General features: G+C 33.3%; 3 protein-coding genes across 5 annotated transcripts; 1 reads left to right on the top strand and 2 right to left on the bottom strand.

The window, feature by feature from the left end:
• Positions 1-2,057: 2,057 nt before the first annotated feature.
• Positions 2,058-7,900, bottom strand: LOC102611384 (FKBP12-interacting protein of 37 kDa). Its single transcript, XM_006476781.4, has 14 exons — positions 7,787-7,900; positions 7,625-7,676; positions 7,468-7,529; positions 7,200-7,267; positions 7,051-7,087; positions 6,219-6,306; positions 6,013-6,077; positions 5,843-5,920; positions 5,141-5,188; positions 4,819-4,872; positions 3,922-4,083; positions 3,338-3,407; positions 3,204-3,259; positions 2,058-2,432 (listed from the first exon to the last, which is right to left on the bottom strand). Exons 1-14 carry the CDS (start codon positions 7,811-7,813, stop codon positions 2,271-2,273), a joined length of 1,029 nt encoding a protein of 342 aa, XP_006476844.2. The 5' UTR covers positions 7,814-7,900; the 3' UTR covers positions 2,058-2,270.
• An 8,258-nt stretch (positions 7,901-16,158) lies between these two features.
• LOC102611079 (short-chain dehydrogenase TIC 32 B, chloroplastic) lies at positions 16,159-18,958 on the top strand. Its single transcript, XM_006476780.3, has 8 exons — positions 16,159-16,342; positions 17,156-17,387; positions 17,510-17,589; positions 17,765-17,918; positions 18,012-18,090; positions 18,177-18,264; positions 18,369-18,415; positions 18,557-18,958. Exons 1-8 carry the CDS (start codon positions 16,222-16,224, stop codon positions 18,746-18,748), a joined length of 993 nt encoding a protein of 330 aa, XP_006476843.2. The 5' UTR covers positions 16,159-16,221; the 3' UTR covers positions 18,749-18,958.
• A 266-nt stretch (positions 18,959-19,224) lies between these two features.
• On the bottom strand, positions 19,225-22,898 carry LOC102610388 (kinetochore protein SPC25 homolog). 3 transcript variants are annotated; one of them, XM_052438725.1, is made up of 8 exons: positions 22,592-22,897; positions 22,327-22,392; positions 21,760-21,906; positions 20,886-20,999; positions 20,714-20,803; positions 20,503-20,625; positions 19,987-20,303; positions 19,225-19,617 (listed from the first exon to the last, which is right to left on the bottom strand). In XM_052438725.1, exons 1-8 carry the CDS (start codon positions 22,758-22,760, stop codon positions 19,603-19,605), a joined length of 1,041 nt encoding a protein of 346 aa, XP_052294685.1. In that variant the 5' UTR covers positions 22,761-22,897; the 3' UTR covers positions 19,225-19,602. The 3 variants fall into 3 exon arrangements, with proteins under 3 accessions (XP_052294685.1, XP_006476842.2, XP_006476840.2); XM_006476779.4 differs by having other exon boundaries at positions 19,225-19,614; positions 22,592-22,896; XM_006476777.4 differs by lacking the exon at positions 19,225-19,617 and adding an exon at positions 19,629-19,836 and having other exon boundaries at positions 22,592-22,898.
• Positions 22,899-24,927: the final 2,029 nt, after the last annotated feature.

The following is a 24,927-nucleotide window of genomic DNA, read 5'->3' as shown; positions in this document are numbered from 1 at the left end:
GATTGTCACTGGTCATCGCAAAAAATAATGAATTATTAATGCTCGCATCACGTTAGAGTGAATTAAAGTAGAATTTACTTTTTGGATTCGATTGAGAATCTTAACGAGTGAAAATTCTAGGATTGTTGAGATTGCAAGTGTGAAGTATAAGTAAGTTATTTACTTTCACTAGAATGGAAGTGTGGAATAAAAATCAAAATCTAATTTATGTGTTTACTTTATCTCGGATTGAGAGTTAATTATTTTAAATTATAATTTTTCCTTATTTAAAGAATTGTAATTTTAAATTACAAAGTGAAAAAAAATATTTTTAAAATAAACTATTTATTTTATGATTAATGTTAGTCATATATAGGGATGGCAATTGTACCCGCAAACCCCCAAACCCGTCCAAACCCACCCGCCAAAACCCGCCCGTTGCGGGTAATTTTACCCGTTGCGGACGGGTTTAGTATTATAAATTAAAACCCGCACATGGATGCGGGTGGGTTTGGTATTAACCTTATATCCGGTGGATACCCGCATGGATATCCACCAAACCCGTAATATTTTTTTCAAATATTTTTAATTTAATTTTAATCTAAAAATGTATAAAGAAAATAATGTCATTAATTAAATTACCAAATAGCCAAAGGCTCAAAGTTGTGTATGTGTGTATGTGGCCTATATCCTATTCTAAAGTCATAATCTAAAGTCCTTCGAATTAGTATTTGAAAATATTAATCTTAATTATTATTATAGGCATTGTGTTGGATGGGTGCTTATGGTGGTGAATGAAATGAATATCTTCTCTTGGAGCTTGTTTTAAATGATAATATGAAATGTAATTATTATTTTTAGATACTAGTTTGTGTTTTTTAAATGGATTTGTGTAATTTATACTTAAATTTGAGAATTTGTGTTGAATTGATGTGGAAATTTTAATTTTTCATTTACATTATTTAAATATAAAATTGAGTATGTTATATGGAATTTGAGGTTATTATTATAAATTTATATATTAAACATTTGTGATTTTAAATACGAAAACCCGCAAAAAATCCGCCGGATACCATTGCGGGTTTGGTAATTGTTAAAACCCGCTGCGGGTGGGTTTTTGTAAAAAAATTAAAACCCGCTGCGGGTTGCGGGTGGGTTTGGTAATTTAAATTTTGTGCGGGTTTGGGTTTGGTAATGGCAAACCCGCTGCGGGCGGTGCCCATTGCCATCCCTAGTCATATAAGTTAATAATTATTATTAATATTCTTAATTATGTAAATCACAAAATTTTTATTAATTTTAATTTTAGTTATGTAAATTAAAAATTATTGATAGGAGCAACATAAATGAAGCATTATGATTAATAGCAATGTGCAAAATTAATATTTTCTTAGAATAAACTATTCATTGTTATTAATTCTTAATATAAATAAATATAATGCTATAATTAAATAAATATATAATATAATATTTTTAAATAATTTTAACTTATTGCAAATTATTATTTTTAATAAATGTAATATTATTAAATAATATAATAATAGTATTTAAATAAATATGATATTTTTATTTTTAAATAAATGTAATATTATTTTATTTTTAAATAAATGTAATATTATTTTATTTTAAAATAAAGTAATATTATAATATATTTAATATTTGATTTTAATAAATATAATTATACTACATGTAAAGAAAATGATAAAAAAAGGAAAAGTTAGAAGTGTCTGTGAGAATAAGTATCACACACCTCACTTCGAAAGTAAATGGAAACAACGAAGCGAAATTCTCTCTTAAATAAGCATGTTCATGTAAACAGTAAACCAAAAAAAACCCCACTTCTTACTTCCACTCCAATAAGTAAATATACCCTATAAATTCCAAACGTGTAATGACATAAGGAAATCTCACTTCTACTCCCGTAAGTAAATACACCATGTTTGAAAGCTTTCAAACGTGGAGAGACACAAGGAAATATTACTACACTACCAGGTAACAAGTTTCTTCTAAAGACAATGTGAACTCGATTCAAACATGGCCCGAGGCTCTTACAGGAATAGTTGGCAATGCACTAACCATTTTTCTTTTTCTTTTTTAAAGGGCAATGCACTGAATTGAAAATTAGGGAATATTATCATTCGGAGTCGTCCAAAGGACTACTCAGATTCGAGAATTACTATTAAACTAAAAAATAAAAAATAAACTAGTTAATGTACACAGTACAAACAACAAAGCCCAAGGGGGAAGCTTAAAAACTATAAATATCCGACAAAATTGCTCAAGTCTACATCTCAGCTTACAGCTTCCCCAGATACTGTTACATCATTTCCAATATTCTTATCAGAAACTGAATCATTCTTGTCCTCTTCCAATACGCTCTTCTGGCGCAACTCATGTTTCAGCTTTTCAAGTTCATGATCATTCTCTTCTAGCTTCTCTCGTAACATAAGCACCTGACCGGAAATGCCATCAGTGTACAAGCAATGGGTATTTAAATTCACATGCACTCATTCAACAATAGATGTTCAACAAATTACAGAGCTATGCAGCCATTACTATAACAGACCTTGTTCAGACATTAAATAAATCTTAAATTCTTAAAACAAGGGGCTTCTTTATGTCTAATAGCTTTTCCTCATCAACTTCCATGGTAACCACCATTAGACAAATTGATATCCCTCTACATGTTCTTTTTTCTTCAATTGTGAACCAGATGCAACTCATGAATTTCCAGGTTTGACATAATACGTCAGCCAAAAGAACTCTTTTTTTAGAACATCAGCTAATGGGACACATGGTCTTTGTATGGGTTTTCCTGATCAAGGTTCATATTTATATAGTTCCTACTTAGGGATCCAAGGACTTCAATAATGAATGATAGATGATATGTAAGCATAAAACACAAAGCACAAATGCACAAATATATGTGCTCAAATCAATGGTGACAAAATCTGTGAAGTTTTGCTGTTAATGAGGAATGGTGTGATTCAACCTCTTTGAAACAATTTTTACTTGCTTCAAATTCCCACCAACAAGATTTCTTTTATCTCTGTCCACGAATTAGATTCCAAATAGAACTTATAAACCCTAATTACCATTTCTTTTTTCAACCCCATTAGGCAAACTATCAGAGGATTGTGCTGCTTCATTGCGAAACCCCAAGTATGCTATGTTTCATCCAAGTATACGAATAAATAATAGGAAAGGAATGAGAATGATGATACCATTTCATTTGATCTTTCTACATCATCCGTCAGTCCATCCATATGTTTATAGAGTGCTGCAAGCAACAGAATGAAAAATGATTCAATGGGATCGAACTGATGACATATTGCAACACAATTTAAGAGTCACTAACCTTCAAATTGACTTTTAAGTTCTGCATTTAGAGATTTTTGCAAAGCGAGTTTTACTGACAATTGATGTGTCTGCAGAACAACATATAGAAAAGAAATCAATACAATAAGTTAGAGCAAAGGATATAGATATGTCGAAATTTCTTCAACAATGTCATGTAGAATGCGTCACGGAATTTAATTCTGAATTCAAGCACATAAAATTGCATTTTAATATTTTAGTACTTTCAACAAAAAAGTAATATCGAAATTTAGCCATCCTCAGCAGTAAACATGTTCCTGTCCTACTTCAGGAACTCGCATGTTCAAAAACAAACTTTCGCTCTTTATTTACCACACCAGAGAACCACACCGCCCACCTTCTTTTACCCTTCTATATATAGACATGCCATTGTTTTCTACATGCATATGCAAACACAATTATCCATCAAATTTCTTTTGGAAACAAAATAAATATTATCACTAATAAGATTTATTAACAAATCCTTGAAATAACCACTCAGGAATAACATGATATTCGCAGAAAATATTACTTAAAAAGAAAAATAAAAATGGTTTTCTAAAGAAAAAAGTAAAGTTACAATACCTCGCCTTCCTCATTTTGACGACCAATCTCATCATTTTCCTCTTGCAAAGTCTTACACTTTGCCATCAGTGCTTTCCCCATCTTGCTGTTTGCAGTAAAAGAAACAGCAGCTATATTTTCCTCCAGCTCCTTCACTTTTTTGTCCTTCTCCTCAACCAAATTCTAGCATTGTGGAATCAAAGAAACCATCAACAACTTGTCTGATGAGCAAAAAGCATACAAAAGCAAGCTCACATGAAGGGTCCAAATTTTTACATGCAAGTATCATTCAAATAGTGGTGAAAATGGCAATAAAACTAAAGATCCATCATGATAAGACAGCAAAAAGTTCACTTTAAAGTTCAAAGTGTTAAAAAATTTAAACATCAGTTCATTGTAGAAAACCTTTTAAAGCATTTCCTGACAGCAAGTGAAGCAATTGTTAGATGTAATCTTCTAAGCAGCCAAATGGCTCACAGGTAAAGCACTCAGCATCTTCATTTTTATAAAAACGACAATGATGTTTCAAAAAACTTAATTAGTGATTTTTTTCCCAACAACAATCATCAATGAAAGCAGAACCATTAGTTCTACAAAGCTAAAAGTGCAACTCTTATCAGCTTCCTATGGTCTCTAGTCCTTTAAAAATCCTTCAACTTCTTTCCTTCAATTGAAACCATATCCACATGCAAAAGAAAGGATTTCAGGATGAGCGAGAGCTCCATATTAACATATGTTTGCAGAGCATCAACCAAGGGTTTCCTAGCAAGTGGCCCCGCATTACTCAGAATTTTCAGACAAGTTACTCCGATGACAAATATAGCATCAAAGAACCCAACCTGGTTAAAATAAGGTAACACATATATGAACTGTGGCAAAGAGAAATTTAAGTAGCAATCACGATTTTTAAGCACAAACCTTCAAACGTCTAAATTCTTCATGAATTGCTGGATCTAGCAGTAACCTCCTTGCCTAACACATAAAACACCAGAGAAAAATCAGCAGCCAGCAAGATCATTAAAACAGGACAGCAATTAGTGTCAGCCTTTTGATTGATCTACACAATTTTATTGGAGACACCTGATAGGTATAGATTTATAGTTTCTTATCAAACAATGGCGAGGAAATGACACAGTATAAGTTTATTCTATATAAACATCCAAGTCTGAATAACACAACATAAAAAAAGCTGAAGCAAGAACTAAATACCGCATACCCCTGTTACAATATTCTATAATACCTGCATCAATGGTGGCTTAAGCTGAGCCTTCAAATCTCGAACCGCAGACTGAACAGTAAGATGCAATCAGTGTTAGGGGAGCATAACATCAATTGAGCAAGCAGAATAAAGCTTAACAGAAGAGAAAAGTTCAGAATCATCATAAAATACTGAAAAACAAAAAGGAAAAATGCCTCAAGTTACAAGTTGCTAAATTTCCATCACTCAGAATACCCACACTCCATCCATGAAAATCTTATACCAATGTCTAGCAAAGGACAAACCTATTATTTGTACAGAGAAATAAAAAACATCAATTTAATTTGTTCAAGTCTCACCCAATAACCTATGCATCTCCAGAATAATATCAATTAAAAAGGACCATCAGTCAATCAGTTTCACCTGCTATAATACTTCATCTTCAATTAGCTTAAACTCAAGGAACTTGGCCTACATGACAGTGAACACATAAGAGGGATTGAAGGAAGCTATAAGTAATTCTCACTCTCTAGTTGAGGTGCCCTGGTGCACTCAGGCAAAATGAACCATGACAAACGAATCTCTCACGTGAGGTTCAAATGAACTAATCTTCTTTCTAATAAATATATTCCCAAAAGGAAATGCAACATGAAATCATAATATCCATGTTAATAATATTTTAACAAATAGACACATCAACCAAAAGATGGGGGGTGGTGGGAAAGGAACAAAAAGAAGTCTTACCTTCAACTCCGCTATCTCCTGCTCCCGTTTTGCAAATGTTACAATGAAGGCAGCTTCCTTTTTCTTTGCTTTTTCTAACTGATAACAAGAATAAAACATGGATGAAATCATGCAGGAAAAAATGCCTTCTCACATTACCTGTTACGGGTACAGAATTTAAAAAAACTAACCTGTTCCTTCAGCATCTCCTCGGAGGATTTTAGGGTCTGAAGATAATTGATGACTAATCTAGGTTCTACAAAGAATAGAAAATAGACATAAATTGTCTGAAACGTAAATAAAGAACTTATGATATGATTACCAAAAAGAAAAGAAAAATTACACGTTTAAATAAACTTGAAAATGAGCAAGTACAACAATCTATGGAAAGGCTAACCAGGAGATGTCCCAGGAGGTATGAAGAGCTCATTTTGGAATGAAGAATGCCACTTCTGAATCTCCGACTTCGCAGCTTCAAGTTCCAACTGGAAACATGGCCATAATTCAATAACTCAACAAAATTCTGGGAGGCATCAAAGGAGGCAGAACCATATTCTATGCCAAACCGTTTAGCATGTTCCAGTAATAGCACGAAATCTTCAAAATTAAATTCCATTTAGAGACAATTGCAATCTTGGAACACTTGTGACACCATCCAACATGTAATGTATACAAGTTTGATGTCCCGAATAACTAATACAAGTTTGTAGCTTCAACAGCCTAAAAGTAGGACAATTTTACAGAAGATTTTCTAAAAAGACCAAGCCAAATCTAATAGAATCAAAGGGGAATCATTTAAAACAATCACCAAACCACATCCCATGTAAGTTTGCATGGTCCGAGAGTACCATGTATTAACTTCAGCATCATCATAAATAAGGTTCAACACCCGGCCTTCATACCTTATTGGTCCTTCTAAAGGAAAACTGACTGATTTTCTTAGATGTTGTAAAATTTATACACACCGAAAGAAAAAAAAGATTTACAGACCTTAAGAACAAATTGCAAATACCGATTTTCCAAAGGAAAATTTATCCAAATTTAGTGAGATTGCAGTCTTAATCCTCAATGTCATAGCCTTATCTTTTAACATTAGCGCAAGTAACTTGGTAGTTTCAAGGACTATCAAGGACATATAGACACGCATCAACTAAAAATAAGACACACATTCATATAAAGAGAGAGAATTAATATATGTATAAGTATGCCAATTAATAGAAAATACATACTTGGCATGTTGCAAGTGTGTCCTTACAGTTCTGAAGACTGCAAAAGAAAATCCCAAGAATAAAATGAAGCTTTGAAGAATACTACATGACAACCACTAGTATTAGGAATCTAAGCAGCAAAGTAAGAGATTTCAGTGGTTTTATAAAACCTCTCACGCAGAGACAAAATCATCCCAGTTGCAACTCCAGGAGCAGTTTCTTCCACTTTTGAATTAGCCTGTAACAAGGGCAAGCAAAACATTATCCCTCAAACAGAGTGCGAAAATTCCAATTCAATATTCTGAAACTGTAAAAATAATCAATCAAATACAAACAATGGAGCTTAGGAGAGCTACAAAAATCAGTTAAGTCCAATGTTACAACAATTCCACACAAATAGTTAGTTCACATCAGTGTCAGTTTTAATTGAGTAAATACCTTTCTTGAACCAAAAATATCGTCCTCGTCATCTTCAATATCACCGAAGCTTCTCTTCGAGCCTATAAAATTTCATTCAAATAATTTTTAAAATAAAAAATCACATTCTACATAAAAAAAAAAAAAAAATACTGCGTTACATGAAAATTGAACTGACCAGAACGTCTAGAATTATGATTAGCAGAAAAATCGCCGCCAAAATCGTCGTCCTACGCTCAAAAAAATATATCCAATTTAAAACCCTAAGTTGAAGGAAACAATAGAAAACGCATATAATGTATGCTTTTGTGTACAGTAACAGTGAGACTGAAGCACTTACATCGTCGAGATGAGTCCGTGAAGCCATGGAAACGGAAAACCCTAGAATTTAATTAATTTTGGCGTATTTTAGCGATGCAAGTGAAAAAAAAAAAACAAATCAGCTGCGGGGTCCCCGTCTGACGAGTTACGTACGTGTTTAATATTGATGACGTGGCGATCTAAGTATCCGTAAGCGTAATTTTCAGTTTCATCCCCTGAGATTTGGGGTTCCTTCACTTAGATAGAATGTATAAAGGTATCTCCACTTTTCACCCCTACCGTTAGTATAAAGTTTAGTTGACTATTAATTGACTGTGTAAATGACTAAAATACCCTTGCGTCAGTACACAATAGAAGATATGTACTGGTCACTAGATCATTCACAAATTTGTTTTACTTCATTAAGTTTGTAGAACAAAAAATAGGCTCAAGCTCCCATTTCAATCTACAAACCAACATTATCATGCTCAATAATTTGGACAATTAATAATTACTAAAAAAAAGAACATCAGGTGCAGATTTTATTAGTATAAATAAATACATGCATTTTTCATATTATTGCTCTAAATCTTGCCCGAAATATCAATCTTCAACAAGATGTTAAGTTGTTAAACAACCTAGCAACTGTTTACGCAATGAATATTCATAATTTGGGGAAAAAAACATATAACCCAAATAAAATTAATATTGCCAAGTTCTTAATCCTAGCAGCAGTCAGCCTCCAAAATTAGTATCCAACGAAGAAATAACCAACTAAAACAATAATTTTTATCATCGATTTTCATGATCTAAAGAAAAAAAAAAAACCATATGCACCAACTTAGAAGACCCACATCAGTATTATTGTTGAACTCAGCTTCAGTTTTAGCTCATCCCAACACTGTAAAAAGGAGGAAAAAAAATACAAGAAACAAGGAAAGTTTTAGTTACCTGGCATGCCGCTCCATTGCAAGTGGGTGAGTTCTTCGTTGTCGCCGGTATTCGCTCATGGCCCTTGAATCAGTTTGAACTCTTACATCAGCTCCCGTCAAACTTGGTTCTGATTTCTTTCCTGACATATTGTTCATCACAACAAGGAATTCGGTTAGGAGCTGTAATGGTGATATGAATTTACTTTTTCGATTTGTGAAGTTAAAAATTAAACAAATAATTGTTTTCAATTTAATGTAAAACTCGTTGAACACTAACATACTTATCTTATTGCCCAGCATATATTGATTATTTTAGATTTGTTAACCCATTGAACACTAACATGCTTATGTTATTATCTAGCATATATTGATTCTTTTTAGATTTGGTGTAAAACTCGTGGAATACTAACATGCTTTTACTGTTACCCATTGAATATAACAATGTTTATGACATATTCCACTTTCCAAAGTGAAAAAATTCAAAACGTTTTTAAATATTTAATCAATTTAACATACAATTACTTAAATGCCCTTACATACTGAATATATACTAAACTTTATACTAACAGTAGGGGTGCAAAGTGGAGATACTCTTATACATTCTATCTAAATGAAGGGACCTCAAATCTCAGGGGATGAAACTGAAAATTATCTGTATCCATAAATTAAGCTTGTATCTTAAATTCCTACAATAACCTTATTCGTTTTTCAGTCAGGGAATTAATTTGTGAACAAATTAAGAACTAATAGCACTACCATTATCTAATACAAGTTAGCAAGCAAGTAAAGCAACTACAACGCGACGAGGACATTAATATTCCTGTATTTTTTTTAAATACTGATTACACATCAGATTACTGTATTATACAGATATTTACAACTGCTATTACAGCAGACATTACACTGATTTTTATAATCAGATATACCTAACTCAACTCAAATTTATGTACAATCAGATATACCTAACTCAACTACTATTACAGCTGACATTACACTGATATTTACAATCACCTCACCAGCGAGGGATAATCAGATATATCTAACTCCTCACAGGCGAGGGATAATCATGCATAATGTTTAATTAAGAGAGTTTTGAGTTCATGCATAATGCTTAACCCTCACAATCCTTCTTAAATGTAAGAATAGAGATTAACCGCTGGGCCAAAGGTTCATTGGCAATATCCCCGTATGTTAAATAAATTAAATACAAAGAGTTAAGTGTTTGCAAATTCATAAATAAAATAGGCATAAGTAATGCTTGAAGTAATCACACATATCGATAACAATTTATATTTGTCGTGCAAGTTTGCAAGTGCACTTTATAAAGGAAAATAATGGAGCTAATTAGAAAAATCCAATATAGATGTGATTATAGCTGAAAGAATTTATAAAAGCCTCTTTAAAATCAACTTATTCGTATAATTTTACCTCTTTACTCATTTTCTGCTACTAACAACCTCTAGCCATAAGCCATCTAACTTGATTCATGAACTACAGTAACCCTTAAGCAATCAAGCTATTCGATTCGAGTGTGGCATGTCCTTGGACACAAATCCTAATCTCCGTAATCAAAAGAATACATATACCTATGTCTTATAATAACCATGAAACTTTGATGTTTTGTTTAATTCAGCACCAGTGGCTGGAATTACACAAGTCATAATTCTCCCCCAGCCTATACTCCACATACGCTTAAGAGTGAGATTTATTTGTTGACAGATTTGACCCACTAAATAAAAGGACTATCGTTAACATGTGTGACTAAAAAAATTATTTAGGTAAAGTATTTACACTTTGCTCTCTTTGTTTGCCAGAATATATTTGTACAATTAGCTCATATACTTTATGTAGTGAAAAGTGTCGAATGAAAATCCTTCCAGAAGAGTAGGCCAAGCACACATTGAAGATAAACAAAAGAATAAGCTATATATTATATGATGGTGATTTTGATCTTTAATGACGGATTGCCATCACGGCTTCAAAGTTAAAAAGTATTATACTGTATGCTCTGTGAGTCGGTTTTATGCACAAACCTTCATATATATGATTCATATTTCATACAAAGCCCAGCTCCAAATTTTGGCCCAAACAAGGGAAGAGTAAGTCCAAAAATTTTAGAGGCCTAGTGGCCTATCCTAAATTATGTGAAATTCTACCGTCACAGCCATGTGAAGAGAATTGAACTTTTAATCTCGAGACCGAGATAGTCAAGTTTCAACTTCTGAGCTAAGAAATTCTCAACGACGAGTTTCAAGAATGTTAGAGAAATCGAAACAATCTAATATTTTGCCTACTAAGTTTTTTACTTAGACTTTTTAATTTGCAAAGGCAATTCACATGAACCTTAACTATATGTAGTAAAATTTTTGTACAGCCATAATATTGAGACCAAACTAATATTATTATTATGAAGCAATTATAACTTAATAGAGGTGTAGTCACAAGATTATTGTATTGGTTTAGCTATCTTTAGTACAAGTGATATAAAAGGAAAATATGCACTATATTAAAAATTAATTAATAGATCACGTCAAATCTAATATATAATTATTGACAAAAGAGACAGACATAAGTAAAAAATTAGTACATTTTTTAAAACCACATAATTATTACAATGTAAAAGTAAGTTTCCATCATTATATTGATACTCTATATATAAATAACCTTTACGCAATCATAAAAAATCACATTCCTAATTTGGGCTAGTTATAAATAAGGGCTTGTTTGGTATTTCTTATTTAATGGCTATAAACATATATTTTATCCTATAAGTTCTTTTGAAATTTTTTCGTTTCTTTTTTTTTTTTAGTAGAGCATTTGAAAATTAAATAAATTGTTGTCTTTACAAATAAAAGTAAAAACTTTGGGCTTTGGGGAGTAGATGTTGAAATGTCTAATTTTTTTTTTCCTTTTTTAACAATTTTATTTCATTCTTTTTATGAGATAGCTCTAAAAGCTCTACTTCTCTTGTCCAAATAGTACATGATGATTGTCAAAATATAGTAAAAGTGTACAAAATTAGATATGCATCAGCTGCTAGTTCTCCTAGGTATAACTTTAGTTCTTTAAGTACTTCTCATTCCATGTCGAGTTTAAGTTCCCATAGGAGTTCAACAGAATGGATTTTGGGGTTTACTAGTTTTGTTAATGTTGGTAATGATAAAATAAAGGATGAGTTAGACACTTATTTGGGTGAAAAGTTAGTACCATTTAATGTTGAGAAACATTTTGATATTTTAGCTTGGTGGAAGGTAAATGGTAGTAACTATCCTATATTGTCTTGAATTGCGAGAGATATTTTGGCGATTTCAATTATCATTGTTACTTCTAAATCTGCTTTCAGCACTGATGATCGATTTGTAAGCCTATATCGCAATAAACTTCATCCAAACATGTTGGAGATAGACTTCATTCAGAATTCATCCAAACACATTTGAGACTTTGATGTGTAGTCAAAATTAGATACGTGATTGTTGTGAAAGTATATGTTTTATATTTTAATTTATAAGTTTTAATTTATTTAACTTAGCTAATAGCAAACTTGAATTTTTTTTTTTTTTAATTAGCTGTTGCATCTACCTCTTCAGTATAAAGTAGAGATTAAAATAGATGTAGAAGTTATAGGGGTATATGTTATTAAGGCCCAAACCAAGTTCGTGGGTTTCCAATGCTCAAAGGAGAAAAAATTAATCGAATTTGTTGTGGGCGGGCTCCCCGTTTCTTCCTGCTTTTAAATCTTTCCATATCTCGGCCTTGCTCTTGCTCTCTTAACGTAATCCTAGGAGTGGGCTTATAGTCCAACCTTTCAAGCCCTACAAAGTTAAGGGGGACCGTGTCGTGGCAGAATTACACGGGCAAGCTTTCTTTGTACTCAAATAGGGGTTGAACATCAACAGCTTTGTAAATTTTGGTGGAATTGGTTGTTTTGAGTACACGTTACACATTAACCACTTTATATCTTCAACATATTGTTTCTTAAACAATTCATTGGTCTAGGACTTGGTCAAAATTGTTCATTCGGGTAAGAAACATTGAATTATTATTATTTTTTTTGAAAAAAAAAACATTGAACTAAACAAATTACTCATCATTATTCTTTTGAAATCTGAGGAATGATCAAGCTAGCTGCATTTTCTTTGCCACATATATGACAATGAAATTGCCCTTCCATGTATAAATTTTGTCCACCCACCAAGAAATGGCAAACACATCAATTATACTGTCTTTGAATTATACTGCTTTGATCTTCAATTGCTCATTTAGTTGTTAATAAATAATTTAAAGTAATCCTAACTTTGAAAGATTTTTTTTAATGTTTCAATTTCATGTCGGTAATGATGATGATGTACCACCTTGCATGTTCTTCACCCAGCTTCCAGCTCCATGAACATGGAAGCTACAGCAAATTTACTGTACAGTTTTTATTTTGTTAGTCACTATTAAGGGTCCAGCTACCTAGCTTTTTGGTCAGATATGGTGGATAAAGATAATGACAGGCAACCTTTTCTTCAAATCTTACCTCATAAGCTTCCAAACAAGGCAAATCAAGATACTCAATTGTGATTTAGTTATCATTTAACCTAGATCATGATGCTAATAATTTGGAGCTAATAATGTACATTAGAGTTACAATAAGATAAGAACACTAGGATTTTGTTGTGTCCCACTATATCCCGTGATTGGCTTGTGAGATGTATGAAAGTCCCATAAGTGTTTGGGACACTTGTCATCCCATGATTTGTATGTGGCACGTGGGGCTAGCATTCATTAAGATGATATACACTAGCTCTTTTTATTTTTATTTTTTTAATTATAATTACTTTTCTTAATCATCATGGATGACAAAAGGGAGAATTGTGTTGAATAAAATTTAGGGTTGTCGGCCCTGTTAATTCTAGCTTTGTTGAGAGCATCAATTCAGGTAAGAAAAAAATTGTGAATGGAGGGAAAACGATAGTTACATTTGGGCCCTAGGGTTCTTCTAATCACACGCTTATTATTTTTTTAAACTTAATTTTTATATATACCTTTATTAATTAGGGTTTTGTCTATTGGGTTGTTGAGTTAGTAGATTAAATCTTTAAAGGTTTTGCTTAAGAGCTCAGTTTAGACTAATTTGGTGGAGTTGTTAGTGATTTGATAACGTTAATTAGGACTAAACTTCCTTCAATAAAATGATGATCATATTCAAAGAAGGCAAAGTAAATGATGGATTAATTTGAAATTTGAGAGCTTACAAGTTTCAATGTGAATGTTTTCCGCCATCCTTTTCATTGGTCGTATTGTGTAGACTACTAATTCTCTCCTTTTGCCAACCATTAATTCAACAACAACCAATTAACAAAATTAAATACCTGTGAGAAATAGAAAAGACAAAAAATGAAGTTGAAATTAAGAAAACTTGCCCACAGGCAGATTGTTAGTATTTTCTTTCCTTTGGCACAAGAAGCTAAAATCCTCTTTAGCTTTTGAATCATGGGGGAAGTGCTTTTGTTTGGAACAAGCATGCATTAATGGCTAGCCTACAAATATGTGCTCCCCATCAATTTTTTTTTTTTTTCGCTTTTGACACTTTTTGTGAACACGCCATGAGTGGAAGAATACAACGAGAGTATAAGAGAAAGATCACATGTGAAAGCCCTAGAGAATTGCTTCGAAAACTAGTGGCAAATTGATTGGAAATGTATGCAGAATGGGAGACCAAAGGGTCCCTTTTGCACAGACACTTCATAGCTCCATTGTTGAAGAGTCAACCTCAATGCTCTCTTTTAGTCCATCAAATCTCCAACAATGGCCATCATTTCCCACAGTGAAGCATTGGGAAAAAAATGGCCATGGCCATGGCCATGGATTAATGGAGACCAAAAGCAGACGTGAGTGACACGGGTGGTCACAAACACCAAAAGCTGTTTTGTTCTCTCCAATTTTCTTGTCCATCTTTTTTTGCCAAAACATTCTGAATACATAAGATTGCATGTAATAATTATTATTATAATGTATTCTAGATGTGCACGTGTGAGAGTTCCATCCACAGTTATGTATGCTACCAAGTTTGAACACTCTTGGAGCTAAAGGGGTCGAAGTGTTTGTACGCTTGGGTTTCTTGCAATGTAATAAAGCCTTCAAGTTTAATCATGTCACTCGTTGAATATCTTTTATGCCTCATAATTAAGTTTATTTCGTGCCCAATATTTTCCTCTCTAGATCAACTTTCAAAATTCATATATTTACTCATTTTTAAGATCTTTATGTGTATGTATGTGAGTGTGCGCGCGCGTATGTGTGGGTGTATATACTTATACACACACACACACACACACACATATATATATATATATATATATTTTCTGGTCAGAGATTTTAAAGTGTGGGAAAGTCTGGAAAAGTTTTAAAACCGCACAGCTTTAAAGGCTTACAGTTTTAAGCATTTTAAATCATGCGATTTTAAAGCTTTTCTGGATTTTCCCGCACTTTAAAATACTGGATTGGAACATTTATATATATACTCATTCTCTTTTTATATATAAATAAAACAATTGTTTTTCAGAATCCTCTTCACTTCCATTTCTTTAACGTGGTTCAAATTTCTTACAAGTGAAAATTATTGATTTTTGCATTTTGCTATTATCAAGACCAAAATATTTTTCTATTATTTTTTTTAACATGAAAATTGTAGATCTTGAGTTTATTACATGTTTTATTTACTAAGAGACCATCGAATAAATTATTCTAGTCGCCATAAACATTATAGATATATATATATATATATATATATATATATATATATATATATATATATAGTAATTTTATGTAAGTCTTTAAAACTGTGTATTTTTAAAGTTTTCCCAGACTTTCCCGCACTTTAAAATTTCAGACTGGAACATCTCTATATATATATTATTCTCATAATTCTAGAGAGACTTGAAATATCCACTTTAGTCCTTGTAGATAAGGGGAGGAGGTACTAACTAAATTAACCAAGGAGTTATTGACATTTTTCCATTATTTATTTTGATAGGTTACTATGATTTTCTATATCCTATAATTTTCGACATGTATTGATCCCAGGTTGTTACATAGAAGTTTTGAATATTGATTATGTCAGGATATCAGATTTTCACGTCATAATTCTTTAATAAATTGTACATGAAGCAGCGGTTGAAATAGAAAAATGCCCAGAGGAAGCAACAATATAAAGAAGGGACAGTAATTATGAGGGATAAAAGCACCATAAATAACGGCGCATTTTCTCAAATTACAAACAAATATAATTAAATATACTTAAGAAATCAGCGTTTGTCGACCAAGTCAAATAAGAGGTCCCAACCGTCCACCAATCAATTCGCCAATTGGTTTCTGAAATTGTGATGTGTGACGCAATTCATTGGTTGAGACTTGAGACCACCTAAGTAAAGTGGTCCATAAATTACCCGAAAATTTCAGAACTTTTATATATTCTGCTATATATTTGTGTCCATTCCATATAGATAGAGCTGTTTTGAGCGATTGACTGAGATTCTAAGCAGCAGCACATGCGTTAAAAATGAAGGAAACACTGAGATATCTAGCAGGCATTGCAGGCCCCAGCGGTTATGGCTCCAAATCGACTGCTGAACAAGTTACTCAAGGCTCAGTTGCTTCTCATCTCACTGCCATAATCACCGGTTAGTAGATTAGTCAAGATTATAACTAATAACTAAGCAACCAACTTCAGTCAGGTGAAGGGAAACATATTTCATCTTGTCACCTTTTTCTTTTTATTTGTTGCTGATGCATCGTGCATGGAAGTTTATGAAACAAAGGGATTGATCGAGTGTCATATATCTAAGAGTAAATTAAGCTCGTATATCTAATAGTTATGGTTTCACTATTTTTTTAATTTTTTCCCCCTCTCTCTCTCTCTCTCTCTCTCTCTCTCTCTCTCCTGGATCCTTCAAAGATTCATGAAAATTGCATGGTTCTTACTTTTTCTTATATATATTTGCTCTTCTTGTTCCTGAAAAATATTTTCACCCTTCCCAATTAATTCCGTGCTACAGTTACATTGCTTTCTCCATTCATATATATTTCGTTCTGGAATGAGAAAATTTTGACGGATCTATCTTAAACTAATTGCTTTCTTGTTTACCAAACGGAAACTGCTCATGCAATTTTTTTTTTTTTGCAGTATACTAATTCTCTTTCGAAGAATAATATCATTTGAAGATATATAATCTCAGTAAAGCTCAAGAATTTTGGATTATTATTCTCCATAATTCCTACAATCAGCATACAGTCACATATATATTAAGATAAAGTTGGGAATATTTTCGTTTTTTGGTTGTGGCAATAGCAAGATATGGTTTTTGTCTCATGTTGTATTTTAATATTAACAAAAGTTTCACTTGGGTATTTTTTATACTCTGAAAATCAAAACAATTAAAAAAAAAAACTGATCGTGATCCTCACGCGTTATCATTTCTTTTTGATGTGTGAAGGGGCGACGTCGGGCATCGGGGCCGAAACGGCGAGAGTACTGGCAAAGAGAGGTGTGAGAGTTGTGATTCCGGCGAGGGACTTGAAAAGGGCAGCTGAGGTGAAGGAAGGGATTCAAAGAGAGAGTCCAAATGCTGAGGTTTTGTTATTTGAGATTGATCTGAGTTCATTGGTTTCTGTTCAGAGATTTTGTCATCAGTTTCTAGCTCTAGGGCTACCCCTTAACATCCTCATGTGAGTATGTATATTTACAAGTTTTCTGCTTCTTTTATTATTGTTATTTTAAATTTTAACCCAAATGGTTAAAGAGAGATTTTTAGACTAATAATGGGGATTTTTTACTTTTTCTCCCCCAGAAATAATGCGGGCGTATATTCAAAGAATTTGGAGTTCTCAGAAGACAAAATTGAGATGACATTTGCTACAAATTACTTGGGTAATTCTCAATTTCTTTATTATGCATGCCCCTCTAGGATTAATACAATAGCTTTGAAGGAAAAAAAAAGCTCAAATTTCATAGTAAAATAATCTAATCAGTGGGATAAAAATCCATCACACATTGGAAAACTGAAGTATTTATAATTCATTTGATTATGATATTCTTTTGGCAGGCCATTATCTATTGACAGAAATGGTATTAGAAAAGATGATAGAAACAGCTGCCGAGACAGGTGTGCAAGGAAGAATCATTAATCTGTCTTCCGTAATTCACAGTTGGGTTAAGAGAGATGATTTCTGCTTCACTCGACTCCTCAATCCAAAAAAGTAAATTTTCTCAATTTTTTTTTTTTATCTCATTTTCTTTTCAAGCTCAGTCCATTGGTTAACACACATGTATATGTATTTGCATGCTTACAGTTATAATGGCACATGCGCATATGCTCAGTCCAAATTGGCTACCATAATGCATGCCAAGGAAATGAGCAGGCAGCTCAAGGTAACACTTCTTGCCAAATTTTAGACCAAAATAGCTAGGAAATGATTTGATACTATTAGAAAAACGTTTCTATTGCAATTTCGCAGGCAAGGAATGCAAGAGTAACTATCAATGTAGTTCATCCAGGCATTGTAAAGACAGGGATTATTAGAGCTCATAAGGGCTTCATTACAGGCAAGAATTAGTTCCAGTTGACAACAATTTTCACAATAAGGGATTCTAGTTTTAATGGTTAATAATATAAAGTCCAATGGCCGCAAATTTATTTTTGCATGCAGATTCTCTGTTCTTCATTGCTTCCAAGTTACTAAAATCAATATCTCAGGTTTGTTTGGACATGCCAGTTCTCTCTTTTGTTCAAAAGATTCATGATTCTTTTTTAAATTTTTTTAAAGAGAGAGAAATAGGGTTTAATTTGGTTGAGCAAATTGTGATAAAGGGGCGGGCGTGAAATTTGTGGATGCAGGGGGCATCAACGACATGCTACGCAGCTCTGAGCCCGCAAATAGAAGGTGTCAGTGGGAAATACTTTGCAGACTGCAATGAAAGCAACTGCTCAGCGTTGGCCAATGATGAATCTGAAGCTAAAAAGCTGTGGAAGCAGACCCGTGCATTGATCCACAGACGATTGCGTCAGCCATCAGTAAAGCACTTGTGACTTATCTGCTCGCATTTGTAAAAGTTAAAACAACAAATTTAGGCGCCATGTACATATGCAAATGCACCTAAGCATCATGGATTTGTATATTTAATCAAAAGTAGCAAGCAATGGTATACGCGACTGTGAGGAATAAAAGAATCTCTCCGTTATAACTATTTCTCTAATTGTATGAGTATTAAAATAACAGACGTGGCTGTTTCATTATTATTGTAGTATTACTCCAATCTCTTCCTCTTTTTCATGCATTATACGGAATGGAGGCTCCGAAAGCCTCACCAGTGTCGCATTTGAGGTTTAAATCTTGACAAGTTATATTGAAGATGTATGCTGACGCAACAATCCTTGTATTGAAACAATTCGGTTAGTGAACAAGGAACATAAACTCTTTTTTGAGCTTACTGTTGCTTTTTTTTTTTTTTTTCGAGTAGAAAGTAAAGCTTTCCATTAAAACATACAGACAAAAAAATAGTACATGACAACAAAAAAATGGGTTACCATTAGAACATACAGACAACAAAGTTTAGCTCATGAATCATGCAAAAAAATTGAGATCAAGAGTAGATTGAAAATACAAGAGAATTTTAGATTTGTCACCCTTCCTTTTCATCCATTGTTTCGTTTTTCCCCCTCTTCATTTGGTTAATGAAATACATAAAAAGGCCCAAAGCAATCCAGTGAGACTGATGGTTTGCTGAGTGGCAAAGCTTGGGCTGACATGTCAGCTTAGTGACAATTTCTCAGGTACAAGTACGTTGATCAAGGTTCCGGCCTTCGATGTTAACCAGCGAAGAATCAAGCCACAGATTACAATTAACCAAGCAAGTTGAAGCATAGCAACATCTGCTTTATCTTCATTTTTTAGCCTGCTAATACATATTTCAGTATCTTCAGTATAACTGAAAGTACGGACATCACATTCTAACTATGCCAACAAAACATTTCCTTCAAATGACATCTGATATGAGTACAACTGCAAGCACAAGAATCCTGCAGGTAAAGCTGGAAACTTGAAGCATATAGCTGCTATCAAATCCAGTGTGAAAAAGTCTTATTTCACCTTTAATCCCAAGACTGAGATTGGAGTCCTAAAGAAATATGAATATAAACAAGATTATAGAAGGCGCTAGGTAGGTAGGAAAATAGTCGTCCTAAGTCCTAACTTCTTGTGAAAATAAACTTCTTCACTACTGTAAAAACACACAAAATCATATGCAAGAATATAGAATCAAGTTTACCTTAATGCGAGTAGAACGACGTGGAGTTGATGCTGATCCAGGAGATAGAAGAGCTGGATTAACGTTTCTTCCATGGTTAGCCTTCTTAGATTGTCTGCTAACTTCACCATGTTGAATATGAAGCTGATTTTTCTTGGTTGGCGACTCATGTCCGTGGATGACTTCATTTACTTGTCTATTGACTTCTCCACGTTGAATTTGATATTCATTAGTCTTGGCTGGAGATTCACTTCTGTCAGTTGAAACTGAAAAGGATGGAGCAGACACACTGATGGTGCAAGAATCTTGGTGAAGAGTTGACGACTGCGATGACAATCCTGGGAGTCACAAATGACAAAAAGGTTGATTACAAAAAGAAGTTGAACTTAAATGGGAAAATAAAAATAAACGATAAAAGTTTACTATCTGCTGCATTGGTAAATTTGAATAGCATTTTAGAGAACAGAAAAGTAGACCGCCCAGTGGCCAGCTCAGAGAGCAGAGTGAGAAAAACAGTTGCAGATGAGCTGAAAATACCAACTGTTGCAGCTTCTTCAAACTTCTCTCTCATAATTCTGACAAATTTGAATAAGCCATTTGTTCTGTTCAACTCTTGGATCAACTCCTTGATGTCATTCAATGGTGGGTCGCAATATAACACTGAAGATTACGATAAAGATTAATATGGAATCTAATAGAATGTATCACAATATGAAAACCATCAAATAGAAACAGAAACTGTACTTACAGGTGTAGGTATCATCTGCATGGCGAATGGTGAAAGAATACCCTTCATTTGGATTTTTCATATTTATGTTGCTGAAAGTGAATCTTACCCCTGCAGGAAAAGGATCTTGTAAGTAAAAGAATCAAACTTGAAAAGGAAAATAAAATAAATGGCACATAATTACATTGATTACCATGTCCACCTTCAATATGGAATCCAAGAACCCTATTGTACCACGAAATGGCCTGTTGAATTTGTCCTTTACGTTCAAGGTCTTGTTTTGTCTTTTCTGCAGTCGTGGCCAAAGCTATGGATGGCACCAAAATGAAGAAAGAAAACTGTCACAGAAGCAGCAGTAAACTAGACACCATTCCTTCAATGACAAACAGGGTTACATGCACTAACAACGTAACAAATTCACCATTTATCAAGAAAAATGAAGAGACTATAAGGAAGAACACATATGAAGCCCCATTTATCAATTTACTATGTTGTTATATTTCAATCAAAGCATACAATGTATACCTATTCCCCTCACAATCATTTCCTTTTGATTCCTATGCATCAAGTTTGAATAGTCAAAGAATAAATCACAAATTCTAACAATTGAACAGACTGTCTACCCCAGCTAAAACGAACATCATAGCTTCAGATTTAGGGAACTCATAAAATTAATTGAAATTCAGCTGTCAGCTTGACATGAGTCCATATTATCTTCTCATATACACAAAATGGAGTCGAAAAATAGCCAAAAGTCTCAACCTTGCCCTAACACCTTTTGCATCCAACCCTAGTATAACATTATCATAACTCCTCCTTAGATCTATGATCCACAACCACCAGCCCTAACTAATTCTTATTGGACAGATCCAAGACATCACTATTTCTGATACTGGTTGGCTTGCAACAACAACTGAATATACATACAAACAATTACAACTTCATGAAAACAGACACCCCAATAAAAAAATACTGTGATTTTTCATTTGGTTTCACACAGCTTATAAAATGTGAGATGATAACCCTGAAGGTATAGCCCACAAGCCAGTAAAACAAAAGCAAATCACCTAGCGATTGTTGAGATATAATTGCAGAGTACTCATCTCTTCTAGCCCTCTGAGCTTCCACATTTCTTTTAAGTTCTTCTAATCTTGCTTTTGTCACAGATATGGAGTCCCTGGTTGCCATTTGCTTGGCCTCCTTACGTGTCTTCACTATATAGAAAAAGAAGAAAGGACACAAACTTCAAGTTTCATTTTTATAGTTTCCATCTAAATGTATAGGAACTACTTAAATCAATGCCATCATAGCACAACTTAAAAATGTCAATGCATATAAAATGAAAAAATAAATACACTTCTTTAGGCAATGAAATATGTTTAAACAAACATATTTCACCTACAATCATCAAATTGCGAAAGAAAAAACAAACTTAACAAAAGCACAAAATCTTCTTTTGAATTTTAATGTGATGCTATAAATTAAATGCTCTAACACTCACTATTTATATATATGTATATGTATATCAATTTTGATACTCGTTAAATAGTTATCCACATCTTACTTGTGTATTTTGGTGACATCAAGCAACACAAATATCATAGTAACTCAATTTAGCATTAGCAAAGCGGTACCTGCTAATACTTTGACGAGTTCATCTTCAGCTTTTCTCAAATCGGCTTTCATCTTCTCTAATTTCGCTGTTAAAAAGAAAAAAAGGGAAAAAGGAAACACGAAACTGAATGATCTCAAGTAAAACTAGAAATCACTGGTTCAAAATATTAGAGATATGAAGTCCTTAAATCTGAGTTCAATAAACCCTAATTTCACACGAATTGTAAAAGCAACTAGCAAAACGTTAATTATAGCCATTGAGCGGAAGTGAAATCAGATTCTCACATTGATTTTGGACGGTTGCTCGTGCTTTGGCCTTGATTGACTCCAGTGACTGCAGAAACGACGCCGTGACAGAGTCCATCTTCTGCTCATTGATCGTAATCTCTCTGTCGCAGATCACACGCATCGACTCCATCTTTGTCCGTACAGAGTCCTCCACACTGCTCTCCATTTCTGTAAAGCGTGTCTATGATGAATAGAGAAAGAGAAGGAGAGCGTTTTGATTTGAATTAACGATCGACTAAGCCCGCCCTTTTTTGCTTTCAATTTTTGTTTTTTTATTTTTTCACTTTCATTCCACGAAGTGCGAGCTGAGTGTGCCGTTAGGCGTCAGTGTTTCATGGGCAGACGACATGTTGACACGTTGCATAATCCTGATCGCTCAAGCCCGTGCATAATTCTGCTTGTGCAATACAACAAGGCCTTAAGCATAATAAAGGGTTCAACGTAACGGGCTTCCCAATTTTATTTATACATGGGCTGATAAGTGGTGGAATTTGACCTAGATGCCGAAGCCTTAAAAGAGCAAGAAACAGGTCATGTGGAAATGTGCAAGCTATACTTGTAGGATTAGCACTAAATTAATAGTTATAACTTTATTTTTTGTTTCTCTTACCTTACAACCATTAATTCATTGATTAGTAAAAACTTAGCTTATCACTTAATTTTTGTTTATATTTGTAGCACCACTATTAAGAGTATCATCAAAAGGTTCTTCAAATGAGATCTTAATTCTCATTTGAAAAGCTACAGTAATAATAAGGGTTACAAAAAAATTATTCAAATGAGATTGTCCTTTTATCTCTTCAATATTACCAAATAACTTCTTACTCTTCAAATAATAGTATACTATTTTCTATATCATTATCATTAAATAGAGAAAAGTGTTATAGTTTTTTTGAACAAGAAAATATGATATTTCATTAAACAAATAACAACAATACAATAATTTGCAATATAATGCCAGCATACATTACAAAGATCAAAATGTAGAAATCCATTATAGTAACTAATTGGATTGACCTATAAAATCTTATTGAAGAATCGGAAGAAATACCATACACTGGAAGTAAAATCTTTCATTTATGGTACTCGTATAATTTGAGCTCCATTTGGGTCACCCTAGCTCTCTTGATATAATCTCCACCATATAATTAAGCTTTCCAATAGGTGCCAAAATAGATTTACTGTAAAGATTGGTCCACGCCCTTTAACTTTACAAATATGAGGTACGTAGACTCTAAATTTAAAAGTTGAAGTGCTATGCACCGAAAAACATAACAAACCAACATCATAACCATCATAAATCAAGATCTGAATAGACACGCAGCAACCATCCTCACACTTGAAGGAGGAGGAAGCTGAAATAGAAAAAACCATTCTTACATCTAAAGGTGGAGAAGGCCAAAACAAGACAACCATTCTCAATCCATAAAGAGGAGGAGGCTGCAACGAAAAAAAAAACAAAAAGAAAAACGAGATTCCACTAGAGAAGGAGAGAAAGATCTCATCCTCTAGGGATTTGTTAAAGAAGAAATGAAAAGCTTCTAGAGGAAATTTTTTTTTTTTTTTTTGGGAAAGATCTAGAGAAAAGTGTCATAACTAAATTACTGAAAAAAAAATGGAAGATAGTTAAATTCAATAAGAGAAGAATTTGATTAAAATAATTTTTTTTTTAATTTAAAGGGTCTTTGGAGAGAGAGCTTATTTTTTGTTCATAATATAAGTAAATAGTTTGGTGTTTAAAGAGTAAAATTATATGAATATTTTGCTCACGCTTTAATGTATTATTTGTTGACTATCATTCTATTGACCTCTATGATTGATTCGTAACGTGTATTTAAACTTACGAAAACCCCATGATCAGTTCACCGCGTTTGGATTTGTAGCACATGCTGATTCTGCATTTTTTTTTTACTTGCTATACGCATATTGCCGATCGAGGTCAACGTCCGACCCCAATCTATCTCCCTCTCTTTCTTTGTTCTCCCGAGAAACACTGTTTCTCTTTTTTAATGAGACTTTTAAGTTTAAATTGAGAATGGCCTCGATTATGCGTAGTTATGCATGCATGGAAGCAAAATGTATGTATGTGTCAATCATGTCCCGATTGAAAGAGTGAATGTAAAAGAAAGCAAACAAAGACAATCATGTAGATTATACTGTCTTTTTTTTTTTTTTTCCTCCTTTGTAATATTAATTAATGGTTTCTTTGGAGCCGAAAGAGGAAAAGCAATAAGGCCATTAACCTTGAAAGACGGGAAGAACATTCCAAGGAACAAGGGGTGCCATTAGTTTGATGTCAATTCAAAGCAAAAGGAAACCACTCGGGCAGTAGC

This window comes from Citrus sinensis, chromosome 3 (genome assembly GCF_022201045.2).
Source record: "Citrus sinensis cultivar Valencia sweet orange chromosome 3, DVS_A1.0, whole genome shotgun sequence".
Lineage (NCBI taxonomy): Eukaryota > Viridiplantae > Streptophyta > Magnoliopsida > Sapindales > Rutaceae > Citrus > Citrus sinensis.
Note: the sequence above shows the minus strand (reverse complement) of the source record. Positions and strands in the feature narration are given on the sequence as shown.